Source organism: Aulonocara stuartgranti, assembly GCF_965226115.1.
Source record: "Aulonocara stuartgranti genome assembly, chromosome: 6".
Lineage (NCBI taxonomy): Eukaryota > Metazoa > Chordata > Actinopteri > Cichliformes > Cichlidae > Aulonocara > Aulonocara stuartgranti.
The window spans coordinates 1,902,112-1,919,865 of NC_138944.1; the positions used below are offsets into that span (position 1 = coordinate 1,902,112).

The following is a 17,754-nucleotide window of genomic DNA, read 5'->3' on the forward strand; positions in this document are numbered from 1 at the left end:
GACTGACGTTCTTTGGATGTTTCTGCCTTCTTGTTCTGTTCTCTGTCACGATGATCCGTCACTGCTTCATGATGCTGAAGTCTGGGCTCTGACGAAGCTGATCCGTGACTAGTATGTGTGTTTGGGATCATCGTGATGAATTTTATGCTGGATCAGAATCTGATGGTATTTTCTCAGGTTCATGATTCCTTCAACTTTAACGAGCTCTCCAGCACCTCTGGCTGAAGTGCAGCCCTGCACCGTGTCCGAGCCTCCACCGTGTTTCAGCGATGTCTGCAGGCAGCTGCTGCTGTACCTCGCTCACGACCCTTCTTACATGTTGATTGCTCCCTCAGTTCTTGTGTAAGTTTCATACTTCAGCCTTTGCTCTCTGTGTCCAAGCCACGCAGACATTTCTGTTGAGGCTTCAGTGAGCAGTAGATGGATCAGCTGAAGGAACAGATCAGTCGTCAGGTCTCTGTTTTCTTTATGATGTGATTTTTAGATATTATTCATGTGCTGTAGTTTTTTGTAGCTCTGTCACTTGTTCTGTTCTGTATGGACACGCTGCACACTGTGCTGAGACCAAGTTTGCAGCTAATAGCACTTCTGCAGTCACCGTGCTTCTGCAGAAATGCTATTTTATGCCTGTCAGACTGTGTTATCTTTGGCATTTTTCATAGTTTCAGCTAAAGAAATGGAAATGAATGATGTGTTTTTGGCTTCTCGTAACAAAGAGCCTAAAGATAGAATTAAACCTTTGCCAGCTTTGTGTGTAGACTCGTTGGTTGATCTTCTGAGTTGGAGCCTTTTTATGGTTCGAGGACTCACTGAGTGAAAAAGCAGCCAAAGTCCAGAGAAAACCGTGACAGACCTTCAAAAAACCTCCAACTATTACTCAACACCACAAAAATTATGCAAACGATATGAAACCTTGCCCAGTTCTCATGAATGGGAGCAACTGGTTTTACAAGCACAGTTATAATCCTGGTCTCAGTGAGATTTGTTTTCCGTTGGCGTGCTGTGCGTGACCACTGGTGGACATTAGCAGCAGGGTTGGTATTAGTTCACGGCACCAAGTCCACGAATGTGTAAAACACAAAGTTTGATTTCACATAAAACGGACTTTTATCCTCTCCACGAGTTCCTTGTGTATAAATAACTTGGCACCAATCAGGGACGGCTAATTCGAATCCACATTTTTCTGGTTTCTCCCACTTGGTTTCCAGTATTTTCTGCCTCCTGCTTCTCTCAGCCCACTCGTGGTTGTATTCCAAACCTCACGTCTCATATACCATCCCCACCCTCAGCCATGGAGTGCACTGAGAACCAACACACACCGATTCACCCCGTAGGGAGGAGAATGAGGTTTAGCCACGCCGCCCGAGGTCGGTCCTGGCTGTCAGCACGGAAACTCTGGAGACCGCCAGCACGGCTAAATTAGGTCCTCAGCTGCTTTATTAGCGCTGAACTCTGGCTCAGGTGAGGGCCTCTCCTCTCTGCCTGTAGTGTAACTGTAAGCTGGCTGGCCTACTTTCTTAACCCAAACTAAACACGCCCATGTTCTTCGCCCTGGACCGAGGCTGCAGCTGCTCTAAAGAGCAAAGATATTGTTGGTTTACTCCGCAGGACTCAGCCAGGCTGCTGAAGCGATGACTGGCCTGAAAATGCCACTGGAGCATTTAGCCGGTGCCTCTATTAAATGTGAAAGGAGGTTAAACTGCTGGGTGCAAATAAAGGGCAGAGCTCGCAGGATAAAATAGTCACTCTGATTAATTTTGCCCTTCAAAACTGCTTTTTATTATGGATTAAACGTCAAGTCGTCGCAGCTCAAACGCCGGTAAAATAAACCCTGTGAGGGGGAAAGCAAACAGCTTCTTTTCATTCTCCTTCGCACTCGGCGCACCGACTCGGTCTTCAGAGGTTTTCACAGCAAATGCTGTTTTATGTCTGTGATTAATGTATTTTTAATGGCCGTTTGTGAGCGAAGCACCCACTTCTCTGAACCTTAACACCGCTACTCGTGCCGAACTCTTGAGATCGACACGGAGAGGCGTGCGGATTGTTCGAGTGCCTCACAAACCGCATTTTTCTGCCAAGCTTCTCCTCCAGCACAGAGTTGACACAACTGGCAGTCCAGCTCACGAGTGCTCGGATGATATTACCCACTTCATCTTCAGAGTAAAGTGCGCCGAATAGTCAAAGTTTCAGTCGGAATTTGTGGCCGCACGTTCACCTGCTGATCTTTAAAACCAGCTAAACCAGTAACTACTGGAGTCTGACGGATAGCCGATGTTTTTAGGCCGATACCGGCATTCAGTGATTTTAAAAAGGGAAGCATTGATATATGAACCAGTTACACGACGTCTCCACAGCTCGGAGGTCAAATCATAGATGGGAGAGATTTTTTAAACGGTCTTTTTGTCACATGACCAGACAAACTCCTGGCTGATTAAAACTGCAGAGATGAAAGCTTTAAACCTCAGTGGGCTGTCCTCTTCCTCTGGATTCTGACAAAGCTGACAGCTGATTATATTTGGCCCTACATCCCGACTCTGGGTGGCTTTACCCCGGCTTCCAGGAACACTGGGAGGAACCTCGGCGACTGGGATATGTCCTTCAACACGTGCATTAAACAAATGTAGGACCGCTTCCAATCATCGACAGGATGATGCTAAAATTAGAAACATCTGCTCTCAGAGTGACTCTGTCGCCAAACGCTGATTGTTGGCGTGTCTCTCAGCGCTGGGTGCTAATAAGATAAAACTGAATTGAGCTGATGTTGATTAATTGCTAAAAACTCATAGAAACTTAGTCTGTATGCTACCTAAGCTTGGTGAGGGACCTGCAGACGTTACACCTCGCACAGCTTCCTAAAACTGCAAACATGCTTCAGCGCAGCGTGCAGGAATATGACTCAAAGCTAACATTTTTATATCAGCGTTATTAGAGACACGATGCTTGGTGCTCATGTGAGACTACAGAAGAGGCAGAAAGATGCTGTCTGAAGCCCTTTAATGTTGCAAAGATTAGAGGTCTTCCTGTTGGTCTGATTGTGAGTATTTGTGTGACTGCAGATGCCACAAGGAGTTGAGATAAGCTGGAATTCCGGTTCATCCTCTAGAGAAAACAGGATCTCATTCCAGTGAGGGAGTTTCCCGGTCAGAGTCCATTTCTCGAGCCTTGTTCCAAAGCTCACAGCGGGCCCTGCAGCCCGGGGTTGGGCAGTGATGACAGAGCGACTGCAGATGGACGAACATCAACACACGTCTGCACCTGTTGTCGTACTGAAAGCGAGGGGAGCCCGGCTCGCCACGTGGGGTTAAACACCCTGCGGCGTCGACATATTCATGAACAGAGCCTCAACTCTGAGACAAATCCAAGCCCCACGCATGCATTCGCTGCTTAAAGCGTTCAGGAATCCAGCATATCATGTTCCGACCTGATCTAATGCGCCCACCGCGGGCAGCGATCTGTCCGGATCTGCTGCCAGGGTGCCGGTCTAAGTTTAGAGACACAACTGTGAGTGATTGTGGTTGGAAAGGAACGCCTTCCCTCCACAATCGGAGACATCTGCCTCTCTGAAACTGAACACTGCTGGGTGCTAATGCATGCTCATGCTTGATTCATGTGCTCCATTAGTTTCTGCTCGTTGGATTCGAGCTGTGATGAAATAAAGATTTCAGGAGGCTCTCTAATGGAGACCCGCCATGTTTCTCCTTGTTTTCTGTCATAATGGTGAATCTTTTTATTAAACACGTCCAGATTTTCAATTAATGAGGTCGACATTTGACCCAAAAGCTCAGGTTACACACTGCTCGCTTCTGTTTGGGAGGGGCAGCCAATCAGAAGAGGGTTGGCTTGAAGAAGGAGGAGCTTGTTTCAAACAGTTAAACAAACAAAGTGTTGCATTCATGTACATAAGGATTATTTTGAACTGTGAGTCATGGCGAGCTTCTCTGGTAGCGTCCGAGTTATAAAATCTGGGAATGAGCAGAAGGAATCTGACAGCTCCGGGGTGTAAAAGCGAGCGCCGGCATGTTGACTTTGTCTGTGACGGGATGTTTGCATACTGACACGACAGCGAGAGCAGCGACCTTATCGTGCGCTCGCCAGTGAGGAGAAGCATGCTCGAGCCTGCGGCCTCACTCAGCAGATCACATGGTTGCTTTGTCAGGACAGTCATGAGTTGTTCCAGAAGTTCGTGTGTGTGTGTGTTTCCATTCCACTCTGTTCCACTCCTGCAGAGCTCGGGGTAAACCCACAACAGGAAGTGAGGCATCAGTTGGCTGTAATGGCGCTGTGGCATCCCCCAAGTTTGTGCCAAGTGACTCTCACAGCTCCTTACAGAGCGGCTCTATTCTTAGCACATGTGCATGAAGCAGAGCTGCTGTTAGTCTCTGAGCCCCGTCGTTCCTCAGTGAAGCTGAACTGAGACTAAAGCGCTCTTATAATAACTGTGTCGCTGCTAAAGCTACGTGGACCAAACGCTGAGCTGGAACGTTCTCTTGAAGGTGGATGTTTCCATGTTTTCAGAGACAGACATCTTCAGGTTTCATGTGGATAAGATGAGCGACCTCTGCTGGTTACAGTTACATCTTCCTGCTTTGTCTCTGTTTTAGTCACAAAATGATGGAGCACATTATATGATTTTTTTCTTTAGTCGGCTACATGAATGAATAAACAGTTGAATCATGGTGAAACAAATGTATTACTGGAGCCTTTTCATCACTGCCCAGTTCATTTTCGAGAACAGTCCAGTCCTGCGTCTCTATGCCAGCCACAGAGGCTGAAGTGCATCCAAATATGTTTCTAAATATCTCGATTTTCTGACTCTGTTTGTCAGCTGTAGAACAGAATTGGGGGAAGAGGACTGAATTCTCCTTTTATAGGCAAAGTTTAATAAGCTACACTTCCTCAGTGACTGTGTGGAAATCAAAGATGGACAGCGATGTTTGCGGCTCTACAAAATTCAAACTGCCTTCATGTTTTTATGAATTCAGCCATTGCACGTGTCAGCCCTGTGGGTCCCTGATTGGTGGAAATTCTCGTGCAATCAGCGCACACAGACTCTCCTGATTATTAGAGACTGTTGATGATAAATGTTAGTTTTCTATATGCGTTCTGTTTGCCGTCATCCTAAAAAGAGGCAAAATAACTCAGTGGATATTTCACTTACCCACAGGTGTAGTCCGGTGTCATTAATGGTGGACGGTTTACTTTCACTCACGCACAGCACGAGCCGTCAGCGTTCACGTGTGTTAGTTAAACATGTCTAATATTGTGGCTGTGACCATCAGTGATTAGGTTTTAGATCTCACCCTGGGTCAACACACCTGACTCACATGATTAGTTCATTACCAGGCCTCTGGAGAACTTCAAGACATGCTGAGGAGGTCATTTAGACGTTTAAATCAGCTGTGTTGGATCAAGGACGCATCTAAACCTGCAGGACACCGGCCCTCGAGGCCTGGAGGTCCCCACCCCTGCTCCAGCTGATGTGCTTTGTCCAGTGTTTTCCTGTGTCAGTACAGAGTCTTCCTCCATGGCCTACATGCTCGTCGTGGTATGAGAAGTAGCCACACCCTCACACACACAAACATTGGTAAAGCCGTTCAGCATTGTTGGGTTTGGAAGGCAGGAGTCTGTCTTTTCACATAGATGTATGAAATGTCTTTTAGAACGCCTGACGTTAAAGTCACGATGGGAAACACAAGCAGAGTCATTGATAAAGGCTTTCTGTATAAAGTGGGACTGACCCCACTCATGTCATTTACACTTGATAAACAAGTGTCTGCTGTTGTCAGATCCAGTTTTTACCAGCTTCGCCTTATTTCTAAGGCCAGGCACTATATCCCGTATAAAGACCTAGAAAAGCTCATCCACGCCTTTGTAACGTCAAGGCTTGATTACTGTAATTCACTTTATTGTGGTCTCCACTCTTGCCTTTTACATAGATTACAGACAGTTCAGAATGCTGCAGCACGCATTCTAACTAAAACCAAGAAGTTTGCCCACATTACTCCTGTCCTTGCTGATCTGCACTGGTTGCCTGTCAAATATCGTATTCAATTTAAAATTTTGTTGTTTACTTTTAAAATTACCAATAACACTGCACCAAGCTATCTTAAGGAACTTTTAAACCCATATGCTCCTGCTAGGGCTTTAAGGTCATCCTCACAGTTGCTGCTGGTTCAGCCCAGATCTCGACTGAAATCTAGAGGTGATCGATCGTTTGCTCTAGTTGCACCGGAGCTGTGGAACAATCTCCCGATTGGCATCTGAGCGTCTGATTCTATTCATTCTTTTAAATCACGGCTAAAAACATATCTTTTTAAACTTGCCTTTTCTACCAGTTAAATGCTGGCTTGCTTGCAGTGACCTATTGACCTATTGTATTAAATTCTCTGCTTTCTTTCCATTATTGGTGTCTTTTATCATGGTGGTACAGTCTTACCTTGCTATAACCTATGTGCTGCAGTTTACTCTTATTGGTGGCTTTATCTGTGAACATAATTCGTTACCTTTATGTATTTGATGTTAATGTGTGAACTGTTTTATTTTTTATTGTTTTATGTAAAGCACTTTGGTATGCCCAAGGCTTTTAAATGTGCTCTATAAATAAAGATTGTTGTTGTTGTTGTTGTCATCATGTCGTCGCTGAAGGAGCTCGGCTGCTATTTTTGTGCTGCTTCATTTTCAAGGTTTTGTTTTGGACTCTAAACCCAGAGCTGCTGAATCGTAGTCCCGAGGCCGTCTCAGGACTACAGACCACCTTCCTCTCAGTACCTACACTCTGATCACGTTTATGCTTTTAGCTCATGTGGTAATGTGGAAATAAGACGAGCGTCAGCGCGAGCCGGACAGTAAGCATTACATCATCGCATCCTGGATTCACTCTGAGGGGAGACGAAGAAGAATCTTTTTTTTTTTTACCTGACTCCCAACATTTACACCAGTGGTCCAGAGCTGCACCGCATCATCCAATCACATCTCTTCACAACTCTTCTTCACACTCTCTCTCTGCTGGTTACCAAGGAGACAGTGGAGTCTGAGAAGTGGAGCGATGGTTTGGCGTGGATGTGTTTCTTTCTTTCCTTTCTCTTTTGGCATCCTCAGAGTGGAATTTTACCACCTGGACTCCTGATCGTCTGCTATCGTGCTGCAAACGTGCACGCTCGCAGGCCGTGCACGTGCAGCCTGTGTGCATGCATCCATGTAAAAGAGCAGTTGCGCCCGTGGCTGTGTCACCTGATCCCCGCCGTCCCACCTGTTCTCACCATTCTCTCTCCCTCGGTGATCCTGTAACTCCCGGCAGGTCGTGAGCACGCTCTCTCCTGCCAGGAATCTGTCAGCGGCGACAGGAAAACGTGTATTTCAGGACAAGCTTCGACCAGCCGGAGAGTGTCTCGAGTAATGAGCTGACCTTGATCCGAGTGGATCAGTTCAGGCTGCACCGGCAGAGTTTGAAAAGGAGGGTGGGGGTGTAATTAGTTTGTTGAACTGAGAAGGAAAGCTGACATGACGAGCCTTACGGTTACGTCTGTCCTCTCAGTGTGTCGCACCTGCACGCAGGTGAGCACCTTACAACTTTGCCTTCATTAAGAAAGTGGAAACGGTGGCACAGTCACACTTCAAACCTGCGAGTTCAGCATCGGTGAAATGTTTGGGGGCCGTCCATCATCCATCCGTGTGTCACGGACACAGATCCTGTGAGCAGGATCCAAACCGTTTAGTGCCGTGGCAGCGTTACAGGAAAAGAGTTGGGTATGGTCATTGGATGAGTGGGAAAAAATAAGACAGGAATTCAATGAAAAGGTGGAGGCAGACTGACAGATGGACGGGGGAAATGGGATCAGGCGACGGATGTTTCCGGAGTGGGCGCTGGGGATTAGTGCGAGTGTTTTCTGGGTATCTTCTTGCATCCAGACCCACCCGGCTGTTTGCTCGCTCGGTTCCCCGAGGTCTCTTACAGCTTTCAGCCATCACACACAGACACGGCCGACAGCTCCCATCGCCTGTTATACGTCTTTATGGACTTCAGCCCCCTACACACACGTGCACACATGCTCCGTGCACACACACACATGCACACACACATGTGCACACATGCTCCGTGCACACACACGTGCACACATGCACACACACACGTGCACACATGCTCCTTCCGTCTCTGATTCTGTAGGATGTTTGCTGCAGTGCTGTGCAGCCTCCTCACCCTCTGCATCTGCCCTCTGCTGTTTTTGCTTTCTCTCTAATCTTGATTGATCTATTTGAAGAGTGGAAAAGAGCAGGAATCTGCTGCGTTCTCCTCTTTCTCTTGGCTTTCTCCTGTTTTTGTTTTTTCTTTGTCTTAATGCTTCGCTCTGCACGCTCCCTCTCTCTGCACCTCCTGCTCTGGTGTCAGCACTTCTCTCGCCGTCTTCATGTCGTTCATGCTGGTTTGACCCCCGTGAACCCCCGGCTCACTGGACTTGTTTTTTTTATTGATACCAGCGTGCAGCTTTGGGACTGAGGTGTGACGCTCGATATGATGCACAATCACCCCTGAGCAGAAAAACCGTTTTGTGATGGTAAAGAAGCGTTTTTAGTAGATTAAAAGGTAGTTACTGTTTTGACTGAGACTCTCTTACTTCATATTTAAGAGTTACCTTCATTCTTTTTGTTTGGGAGACTCAGAGGAGGAAGTTTGGTATCAGCAATAAGTTTGCTGCTAACATGTTCCAGCAGCTAACCAGATACAAAGAGATGCTTAATGTGTTGAACAGACACTACTGTGGTGATGCTAAGCTAACTGCTGCTGGTCTTTTTCTTTTCTTAAACCTGATTGGTTACCAGCCCTGTGGTAGCTGGGATAGGCTCCACCCTGTGCTGTGGGTGTTTATGTTAGCTTAGCTTAGGTTAGCATAGCATAGAAACAAAACAGAAACTTGGCAGCGTCAGGTCTTAACCTACATCTGCACTTTAGCTCACCTTCATATCTTCCTTTTAAAAAGGAGTTTTTTCTCACCACTGTTGCCAACTGCTTGCTTGTATGTTGCTGTAATATGATTGGAGGGTCTTCACCTTACAACAAAAAGCACCTTGAAGCAACTGCTGTTGGAATACAAATAAATACATTTATTATAAATAAAAGTGAATTGAATTCATGTCCAGGGTTGGTTTATAGCGTTTACCTTTTTGTGGCTGCTGTGACAGCATTGCATCATTTCCCAACTGTATGGTGTTTGAGAGACTGAGTGTGCACACAGGAGTGAGCACCTCGTTGATTTCTTTGATTAATAAATATTAACTTTGTGACAATAAATCAGCTGCCTCTCCACTTTCTTTCTGATCGTGTGTCATTGTCTTGGATAACTGATCTAAATCTTTAAGTTCAGTTTTGCGTTACTCCCCCAGTGTTCCTCCTGCATGGTGTTTTGTCTTTACATCCACACATGCACAGCAGATCATGTGCATTTCTACTTGTATGAACACACGGCTAAAGATTTACTGCTGCAGAGGCCTGAGGCTGAGCCTAACCCATTTTTCTATATAAATAATTAATGACAGTCAAACATTTTTGAATGTTGCTCACAAATAAGGAAACAGTTTATGTCTCTATAACTAGAGCCAAAAAAGTAACGTGCACACAAGCTGACGTCTAAGACGTTTTGCTTTTAAGGAATGCCATCCTGGAATGATTTCATGCAGGGTCGTTTATCTTTGGTTTTTCTCAGTGTCGGTGAAAATGATCTCTGAAGCTGCTCTCAGGAATATATTTGAGCTAAAGAGCTTGGCTAGCTGTGTTTATGCTAAGCTAATTGCCTCCCGGCTTCAGGTTTATACTCGACATGACACACGAGATTGATATCGATCTTTCTTATCTCGCGCCCAGGAGAGACGCAGATGATTCCTAAAACGTGAAGCTGAGCCGAACATAAAACTAAAGCCGTTTCCTCTCCTCGTGTTTCCACAGATGCAGATACTCGACAAGTTCCCAATTGAGGGAGGGCAAAAAGACCCGAAGAAGAGGATCATCCCATTTCTCCCAGGTGATAGCCTGCTCCTGAGCTCTCGTTATCTGAACAGGCTCCCATATTAATAATGTATGACTGGCACTCTGTGTGTGTGTGTGTGTTACTGCTGATGAGGCATTATCTGTGACTTTCAAATCTCAGCTGTGTTTTCGTGCCTGTGCGTCTGTGTGATGTTCATTTTTGGATGTGGAGAGTGTCTGAGTCACATTATGATCGTGCATGAATGTGATCACTGGATTATGCTGTGCTCGCGTGTCTGTGTGTGAGAGATCGACAACACGCACACACACACACACCCGTCACATTCAGGTTGATGGTGACCTGCAGCGGTGGGCACGATGCTGCCTGTGTGTGTCCGCCTGTGTGTGTCTGCCTGTGTGTGTCCTCCATGTAGATTCTCCAGCTCTGTGTGTGCTCAGGCAGTAAAAGGCTTCTGTGTGTTCACAGCAGTTTATTTTGGTAACCGCTCTGTTTAAGCTCCGCGGCCAACACGTGGTCCCAGCATCAGCTTTATAGCCCCCCCCCAACCCTCCTCATCCTCACACTCACAAACAAAACCAATCTAGAAACCCACCAAACACAAACCTCCCACTTTGCTAGAAAGCCAGTGGCGCCACATGCAAACATAACCGACTGTCTGCGGATGCACGCTCAGCTCGGACTCTTAATGGACTCTTTCAGTCTGAAGTTGCAGGACAACGTTTAAGTTTCAGAGCTCGGCAATAAAAAAAAAAAAAATCACCAGGCTGCAGTTTTTCTACTGTTTTGTGTATGGAAGCCAAAAAGCGCCAAAAAAGATTAGATTATTAAATAAATGTAAAAACAAGAGTGTTTGGGAGCCCACACGGTGAGTGGGTTTAAATTAGTTTATATCCAAGAGGAGGCTCACGGCCCCACAGCAGGGACTGTGGATACGTTCAACATATAAGGTCCACTTAGCTTCAAACCATTCTCCTGTCGCCACACTGAGCTCTGAGATCTTCTCTAATGATCACGCTGTTTCCCTGAGCCGATTGGTCAGTGAGCGGCTGTTTAATGTGTGCTGAGCTCCTCGTTGGCTCAGAGGCAGCTCAAGCTCAAACACCTGCACAGGACCAGAGACGGTAACATGGAGGCTTCAGGTTCTGTAGAGAGAATATGTGCAGTTAGATGGTGTTTAAGGTCAAACTTTTCAGGCTGCAGTGAAACAGTCATGTTGTTGTGGCCTCTGGCTCATTTGTCTGGGATCAACTGAAAAGGATCCTTTACAAAAGTGCGACTGAGTGAAAGTTACTGTATGATCTTTGCATTTATATTCTGGTATCACTGCATGTCTTCATGCAGCATTTAGCATTTGAAAATGTCTGCTTCTCTTTACTGTGTGTGTGTGTGTGTGTGTGTGTGTGTGTGTGTGTGTGTGTGTGTGCGTGCGTCACAGTGTTGACTGAAGCCTCGTTGCTGTTGTTGCTGTAACATCACATTAGTGCTGCTCCAGCTCCAACGTTGCACTGTTTTTGTAACTCACGGGGAAAATGGGACTAAAGTCTGTGCTGGAGGATTCCCCTTTAAACAGTAATTCCAGGGTTCCTCACACAACAGAGTGCACGACCCCGGGCCTGCCGGGGTGGGGGGGTGACACAGCTGGAGTGTGGGCCTGAGATGTCATTCATTACTGACATCTCCTGACAGGTCTGAGTATTACAGGAAGCTTTGGCTGCTCTGCAGAATCAGCTAAATGTGTATTTTTAGGGATGCTGTGCATGTCTCCAGTATTTACTCTCCTTTCCTCTGTTGGCCGTCACCTCCATCCTTATTATTTTTTGTCCCCTTTCCTCCCCTTCCAGGCAAAATCCTGTTCCGGAGGAGTCATGTGCGAGACGTGGCCATGAAGCGGCTGCGTTTCATCGATGACTACTGCAGGGTAAACGTCCCTCAGCTTCTCGTCTGTCTGTGGGGGGGCATCCCCGAGCCTGTCAGGGGTCAAGGGTCACGATCCGTGCTGTCTTTCACACGCTGTTCGGGGGGGGGGGGGGGGTGCATAAAACTTGCACACCTTAACCCTGGAGAACCCACTGGGTCAGAGCCGACCCCATTGGTTTTCTAGGCAACCCACGGGGTTAAATTTGACCCCGTGGGTTCTCCAGGGTTAAACTGACCTCCATTATTTTAAAGTCCATCTCGCTAACGACCTCCTCCCCTTGTTTGCTGGTTTTGTTTCCAGCAACAAAATCAACATAAAAGCGACGAGCGTTTGTAGTCCTGCAGCTCCAGAGTGACTTTCCTTATCACTTCCTGTTCCCACTCTTATTAGTTTTTTTAATCCTCCATCGTGCCCTCCCCCTCTTCCTTCCTTCCTTCCTCTTGGCTCAAAGCTGCACGAGCAGAAGGGAGATTCAGGCTCTGATGTTTGTCTCACGCATAATTATGCAGCAGTATTCCTCGCCTGTGTCAGGCAGGGTTACCCACAGCATTAGCTCAGTAATTGGGACTAGTTTAAGAAGCAGTTCCACACATGTGAAGTGAAGCTGGTCCTCAGCTCAGCACAGGCGAAGGTTCACACAAAAGCCTTTTCATTATCCAAATAACCTAAAGCGCTCCAGTGTTTACAGTTGCTACAGCGAGCTGGTGTTTTTCAGCCAGCACGCCGAACTGTTTACTTCCTGCATCCTGTTTATGAGGCAAACACAGAGGAAGAGAAATTATTCTCCAAGGATGGGCTCCCCGGAGCCTGCAGGGTGGAAACCCGGCCGGCTGCGGGTGCACGTGGCCTCTACTGTGGATAATATAGGATCGGATGAATGAAACATGAAGGCAGCTCAGACTGTGGCAATTTAAATAAAAAGCCTACGCCGTACATATGTTGTGTATATTTCACGGTCCAGCACGCCGAGCTGTACGAGAGTCACTCCTGCAGCTGGAGCCAGTCCCATCATTAAATATAGATATTTAGACTGACATGTGATCCTGTCTCTGACTGCGGGCTGCTTCTGTGTATGAACAGTGATTGATTGTGTGTTTGTGTTCTGCAGATGTGTAGCCAAGCACACACATGCAGTAGTCTGCATCATTCAGCTTATATTGAGTAAATATAAAACAGTTGCTCCAGAAACAGAGATCTAAATTTAAACTGATGTTATTTTTATTTATAGCACTCAGTGGGAGAAATACAAGCTGCACATAACTCTGCTATATTTCCGCTTTATAGAGATTGAAGTCCAACAATCTGCTGTATGTCTGAGAGCTGGTGCCTTAGACCTGCAGTGTCTCTACTGACCAGCAGGGGGCGCTGGCTCTGAATGCCGATGATTCTAACTCTACTCATTATTCTGATGAGTTTATTAGCTCGAGCACTGTTTTCAAGTCTTGCTGAATACAACATAATGTGCGTTTTGTAATTTATTGTCCCGTTTAGAGCTGAGAAAGGAGGAATCAGGGTTTGCTTTGAAGTCTCTCCTGTATGATTCTTCATTAATCGTTTCTATACAGGTCATGGTTTAATATAATAAACTTATTTTCAAGCTCAGGTAGAGTCTGAGGATGAAACTGTGGAGCGTCTTCAGAGAGGCGCTCACTGTCACTCTCTCTGCAGGCGCTGGTGCGACTCCCTCCTCAGATTTCTCAGAGCGAAGAGGTGCTGCGCTTCTTCGAGACGAAGGCTGAGGACGTCAACCCCCCCGTGGAGTGAGTGAAGCACACTGTGGACAAACACCGCACACACAGGTTCTGTATAGGCTAATCCGCTGGCTAATTTCTGTAGCTGAATCAGCTTGACACACCCTTCCAGGTGAAAGTGGGTGTGGCTTAGATTGGCATCACTTTTAAAGGAGGGCTATGACATCAGCATTATAGAAACTTGAAGTGTCGCTCTTCCTCTCAAAGGTGAAGAGTCGAATGTAAAAGCATTTAAATCCACAGCTGCTCCATGTTTCAGGGGTTTAATCACATGACCAGCTGGTGTCATGTGTGGCGCCACTGTTAGCTGAGCGTAGCTAACATCAGCTACTGTTTGCTAGCTTTACTGTATGACAATTCCATTGTTTGTCACTAAGCTAAATGTGTTATTAAAGCAGCTGAATAACTAACTTTGTTGGCAAAGTGAAAATGTGTCGTTTAATTAGCAACATTTTGATAACCATCCGCTGCATTAGCATGTAGCTAACTGTACACACTTCATGGCAAAGGAAGCTAAAATCATTTAGATGGTCATGCTAATTAGCGTGTAGTTTGTCGTAGAAACACTCGTGTGAAACAGGAAGTTTTTACTGTTTCTTGGTCAAATAAACTACAAATCCACACAGGAAGTTGAGCGTAGCATGTTGATTAGATTGCACAGGTTTACAGCCGAGATGCCGCCACAGGAAAAGCAGCTTGTTTGCTCTGCCTCCAGCCTGGATTAGTCTATGCAGTACACACACACGCACACACACGTGCATGCAGACACTGTAAATTGCTGGCACTAATTGCATTGCATGCAAACATGATGCTAAACGACGGAGTAAATCTCGTGTGTTGATTGATAATGTTCAGCTCAGATGTTCCAGTACTCCCAGCACTCACTGGCTCAGCTCATTGCCTCTCTCTGTTCTCGCTTTCTAGTCTATTCCCAGTTCGGCTCTTTCTCACTGAGTTCGTTAAAACCTCCTAGCAGGCCAGGCGGAGAGGGAGGGAGGGCTGTTGTAGGGAGAGCAGTTGATGGATATGAGTGTGGGAGGAGGAGAATGACTGGTTTCATAGCAGGAGATGGCCCCTTTGGGTAGTTGTTAATTAGAGAACACTCTCCTCTCCAAACCTCAAATGTCAGTATCACAGTATTCACTGGTAATGTGCTCCTGTGTGCCGCTCCTGCTCCATCCAGGCTCCTCTTCTCTGCACGCCTTGCTCACTGACCTCTTGCTTTCCTGTGTTTGCCAGTAACGGAGCGTCTCTCCTCGCTCATTTTCCTCCTCCTCCTCTAACTCTTTGTGTCTAACTCACCCTCGTAAATTCAAGTGTGCTTAATTGACGAGACGGCTCAAGGTTACAAACAACGGCGCCGACACAGTCGTTCTTCGCTCAGCTTTGGTCCCCTCGCCGTCCACACTCTGTCACACCTGCGTTCTCATCTCTCCCGTTTTTCTCATTTGACTTCTGCTCCTCCTCCTCTCTCCTGTATGCCCAGTGCATTAAGAAATCCCATTAATCTTGTTGCCAGAGTATGTGGGAGATGAAGTCATACATGTGGAGCATCAATAATGTGTGCAAGCACTGGCCTCATCACACGCAGCCTGTTATCCTCCATCTGTTACACACAGCGGTATGCAGAATTACTTTGAATACTTAATTTAGCTCGTCTGAAACTGAACGGATGCCAAAACAAGAAGCAGCGCATGAAAGTTGTTAAAGGACTTTCAAGGATGTGCGAAACACCGACTAACAAAGAGCACCAGGCAAAGTCTGTGCACACAGAATGAACGGGGGTACAAAGGTTGACCCCTGAGGAACGCCATGGTTAAGGGGAGCACAGGCGTGCTGCAAACCTTTGCTTACGTAGCGTGCATTTCAAACCTACTGCTGCCACTGAGCAGAGCTACAGTCAGACGAGCAGCAGGGGTGAACAGCTGCAGTTCCTCCAGTGGCCACTTGGAGGTCAGCTCTAAAAGTGAGTCAGTCTTCATAGACTCCATGTATAGATTTCCCCCTTCATAGCAACCATATAGATGATTATGTTTATTATTTTGACTAACTTGTCTGTATTTTGTTAAGACTTAAAGTTGTTGTAGTCCCACTGAGTGACAGGTGTAGCTGCTAGCTCTCTGCTAAGCTACACCTCAGCTAACTGGGTCCCTGAACTGGACCAGTTCACGTGTTTGTGCTGTTGGAGCCTTTTGGAGCATTTTAATAACACCATGTGACCAATAATATGGCTGCTGCGAGGTTACTATAGTGACAGACCTTTACAGAAACCTGTGCTTCAGTATTGGTGAGTGAAATTCAAGGATTTGAATTGGATGTTACAGAACACTAATTAACAGGATTTGTTATTATTATTGGAGCTAGCTAATAGCATAGCAGTCCAGCCTCCTCCAACATGGTCAGTGATGTCTTTTAAAAAAGCCACATGGCTGTTAGAGCTGAGGATAAAAGAAAGAAACACCTGCTTTGTTGCTCTGCATGGAGATTCGGTTGGACTTTAAAATGAAAATGTGATTTTTATGGCAGCTCTGTGTTTACACGAAGCGTAGCTAGGACAAAAATCTGAAAAGCACTTTTCTTTCCTGCTTTCACAGCTGTAAATTAAAAGGAAATGCATTTCCCATCAGAGAAGAACATCGCAGCACAGTTTCCCTTTTATTTCATCACAAGATGAAGTAAAAGGGGAATTTAATTGTAACAACCAGCTGTTCATCCTTACAGAGGGCTCTCTTTCTAATCTCCCTGCCTTTTACCAATTCGGGGCGATCGTGGCTCAAGAGTTGGGAGTTTGCCTTGTAATCGGAAGGTTGCCGGTTCGAGCCCCGGCTTGGTCAGTCTCGGTCGTTGTGTCCTTGGGCAAGACACTTCACCCGTTGCCTACTGGTGGTGGTCAGAGGGCCCGGTGGCGCCAGTGTCCGGCAGCCTCGCCTCTGTCAGTGCGCCCCAGGGTGGCTGTGGCTACAATGTAGCTGCCATCACCAGTGTGTGAATGGGTGGATGACTGGATATGTAAAGCGCTTTGGGGTCCTTAGGGACTAGAAAAGCGCTATATAAATACAGGCCATTTACCATTTATTTATAAGTAACCATTTAATTTGGGTATTTCATAAGAAGAAAGCCAAATCAATACATTCATATTTAAAAACAATCAATGTGCCCAGCGTCAGGGCAACGAAACCCACATTTGAACTCATTTTCCAGTGAAAAAAGCAAAGTCTCATTTATATTCATTGATCACGCTCAGATTGAAACCAGCTATAAATCATAAGTGAATCTAAATGGAAACACACGCTCATTTAAGGTTTATGCATGAAATTTCTTGAATGTGGCTGTGGAACGACGGAGCTCGCAGGATGTGAGGAAGCGCTGCACTTCGGGTAGATTTGGATCAAATGGAGCTCCAACCTCTCCTGGCTGCTCGGTGTCCCTGCAGGCGCTCGCGCCGCCTTAATAACAGGAGGAAATACTCAGGAGGGTGAAGCGCCCGCCGTCTGCTTTAACAAATAGCTCTGCTCGGTTAGTTAGACGTCGTGATCCAGACCACTCGACTTGTGTCTCGGCTAAATTGGATGGGCTCCTTTCATTCCCTACCCATAATGCATCTGCTAAATGAAAATAAACCATGGGGGGAGGGGGTGTTTGGCAACCAGAGCGGCCATTGATTCCAAGCCATGATTGGATGTGTGTGTTTGTGTGCCACAGTGAGTGCTGTGGAAGAAGAAGAAAGGCAGCCGAGCAGCCGTGTGAACACACCCTGCTGTGCGTGTGTGTGTGCGTGTGTGTGTGCGTGTGTGTGTGTGTGTGTGTGTGTGTGTGTGTGTGTGTGTGCACTTTCACGAGTCAGGTTTTTAGATCAGCTTTGGACACTCTTTGTTTTCACTGCCTGCTTCACTCTGTCGTCGCCCGGAGCTTTTCCAGCCGTTTTCCAAGGAAGCATCTGCAGAATTAAACGGAAACCTCACCAGCAGGGGGCAGCGCTTTACTAGTGGATATTTCTTTGTACCTGCCCCCTGCCTGCCTGTAAATACGAATGTGTAGGGATACAGTGACTCACTGCATGACACAAAAGTACCGTCTGGTTATTTCAGATCTGTTCAACAGGAGT

The 17,754-nt window shown here is 46.4% G+C and overlaps 1 protein-coding gene across 5 annotated transcripts in view; it reads left to right on the forward strand.

The window, feature by feature from the left end:
- Positions 1–17,754, forward strand: part of sh3pxd2aa (SH3 and PX domains 2Aa) — a 101,450-nt gene that overhangs the window by 23,159 nt on the left and 60,537 nt on the right. For all 5 annotated transcript variants that reach the window (XM_082536304.1, XM_082536306.1, XM_082536305.1 and 2 more), the window contains exons 3-5: positions 9,938–10,013; positions 11,822–11,898; positions 13,567–13,658. In XM_082536304.1, coding sequence (XP_082392430.1) covers positions 9,938–10,013; positions 11,822–11,898; positions 13,567–13,658 — 245 coding nt within the window. The remainder of the gene's footprint in view (positions 1–9,937; positions 10,014–11,821; positions 11,899–13,566; positions 13,659–17,754) is intronic.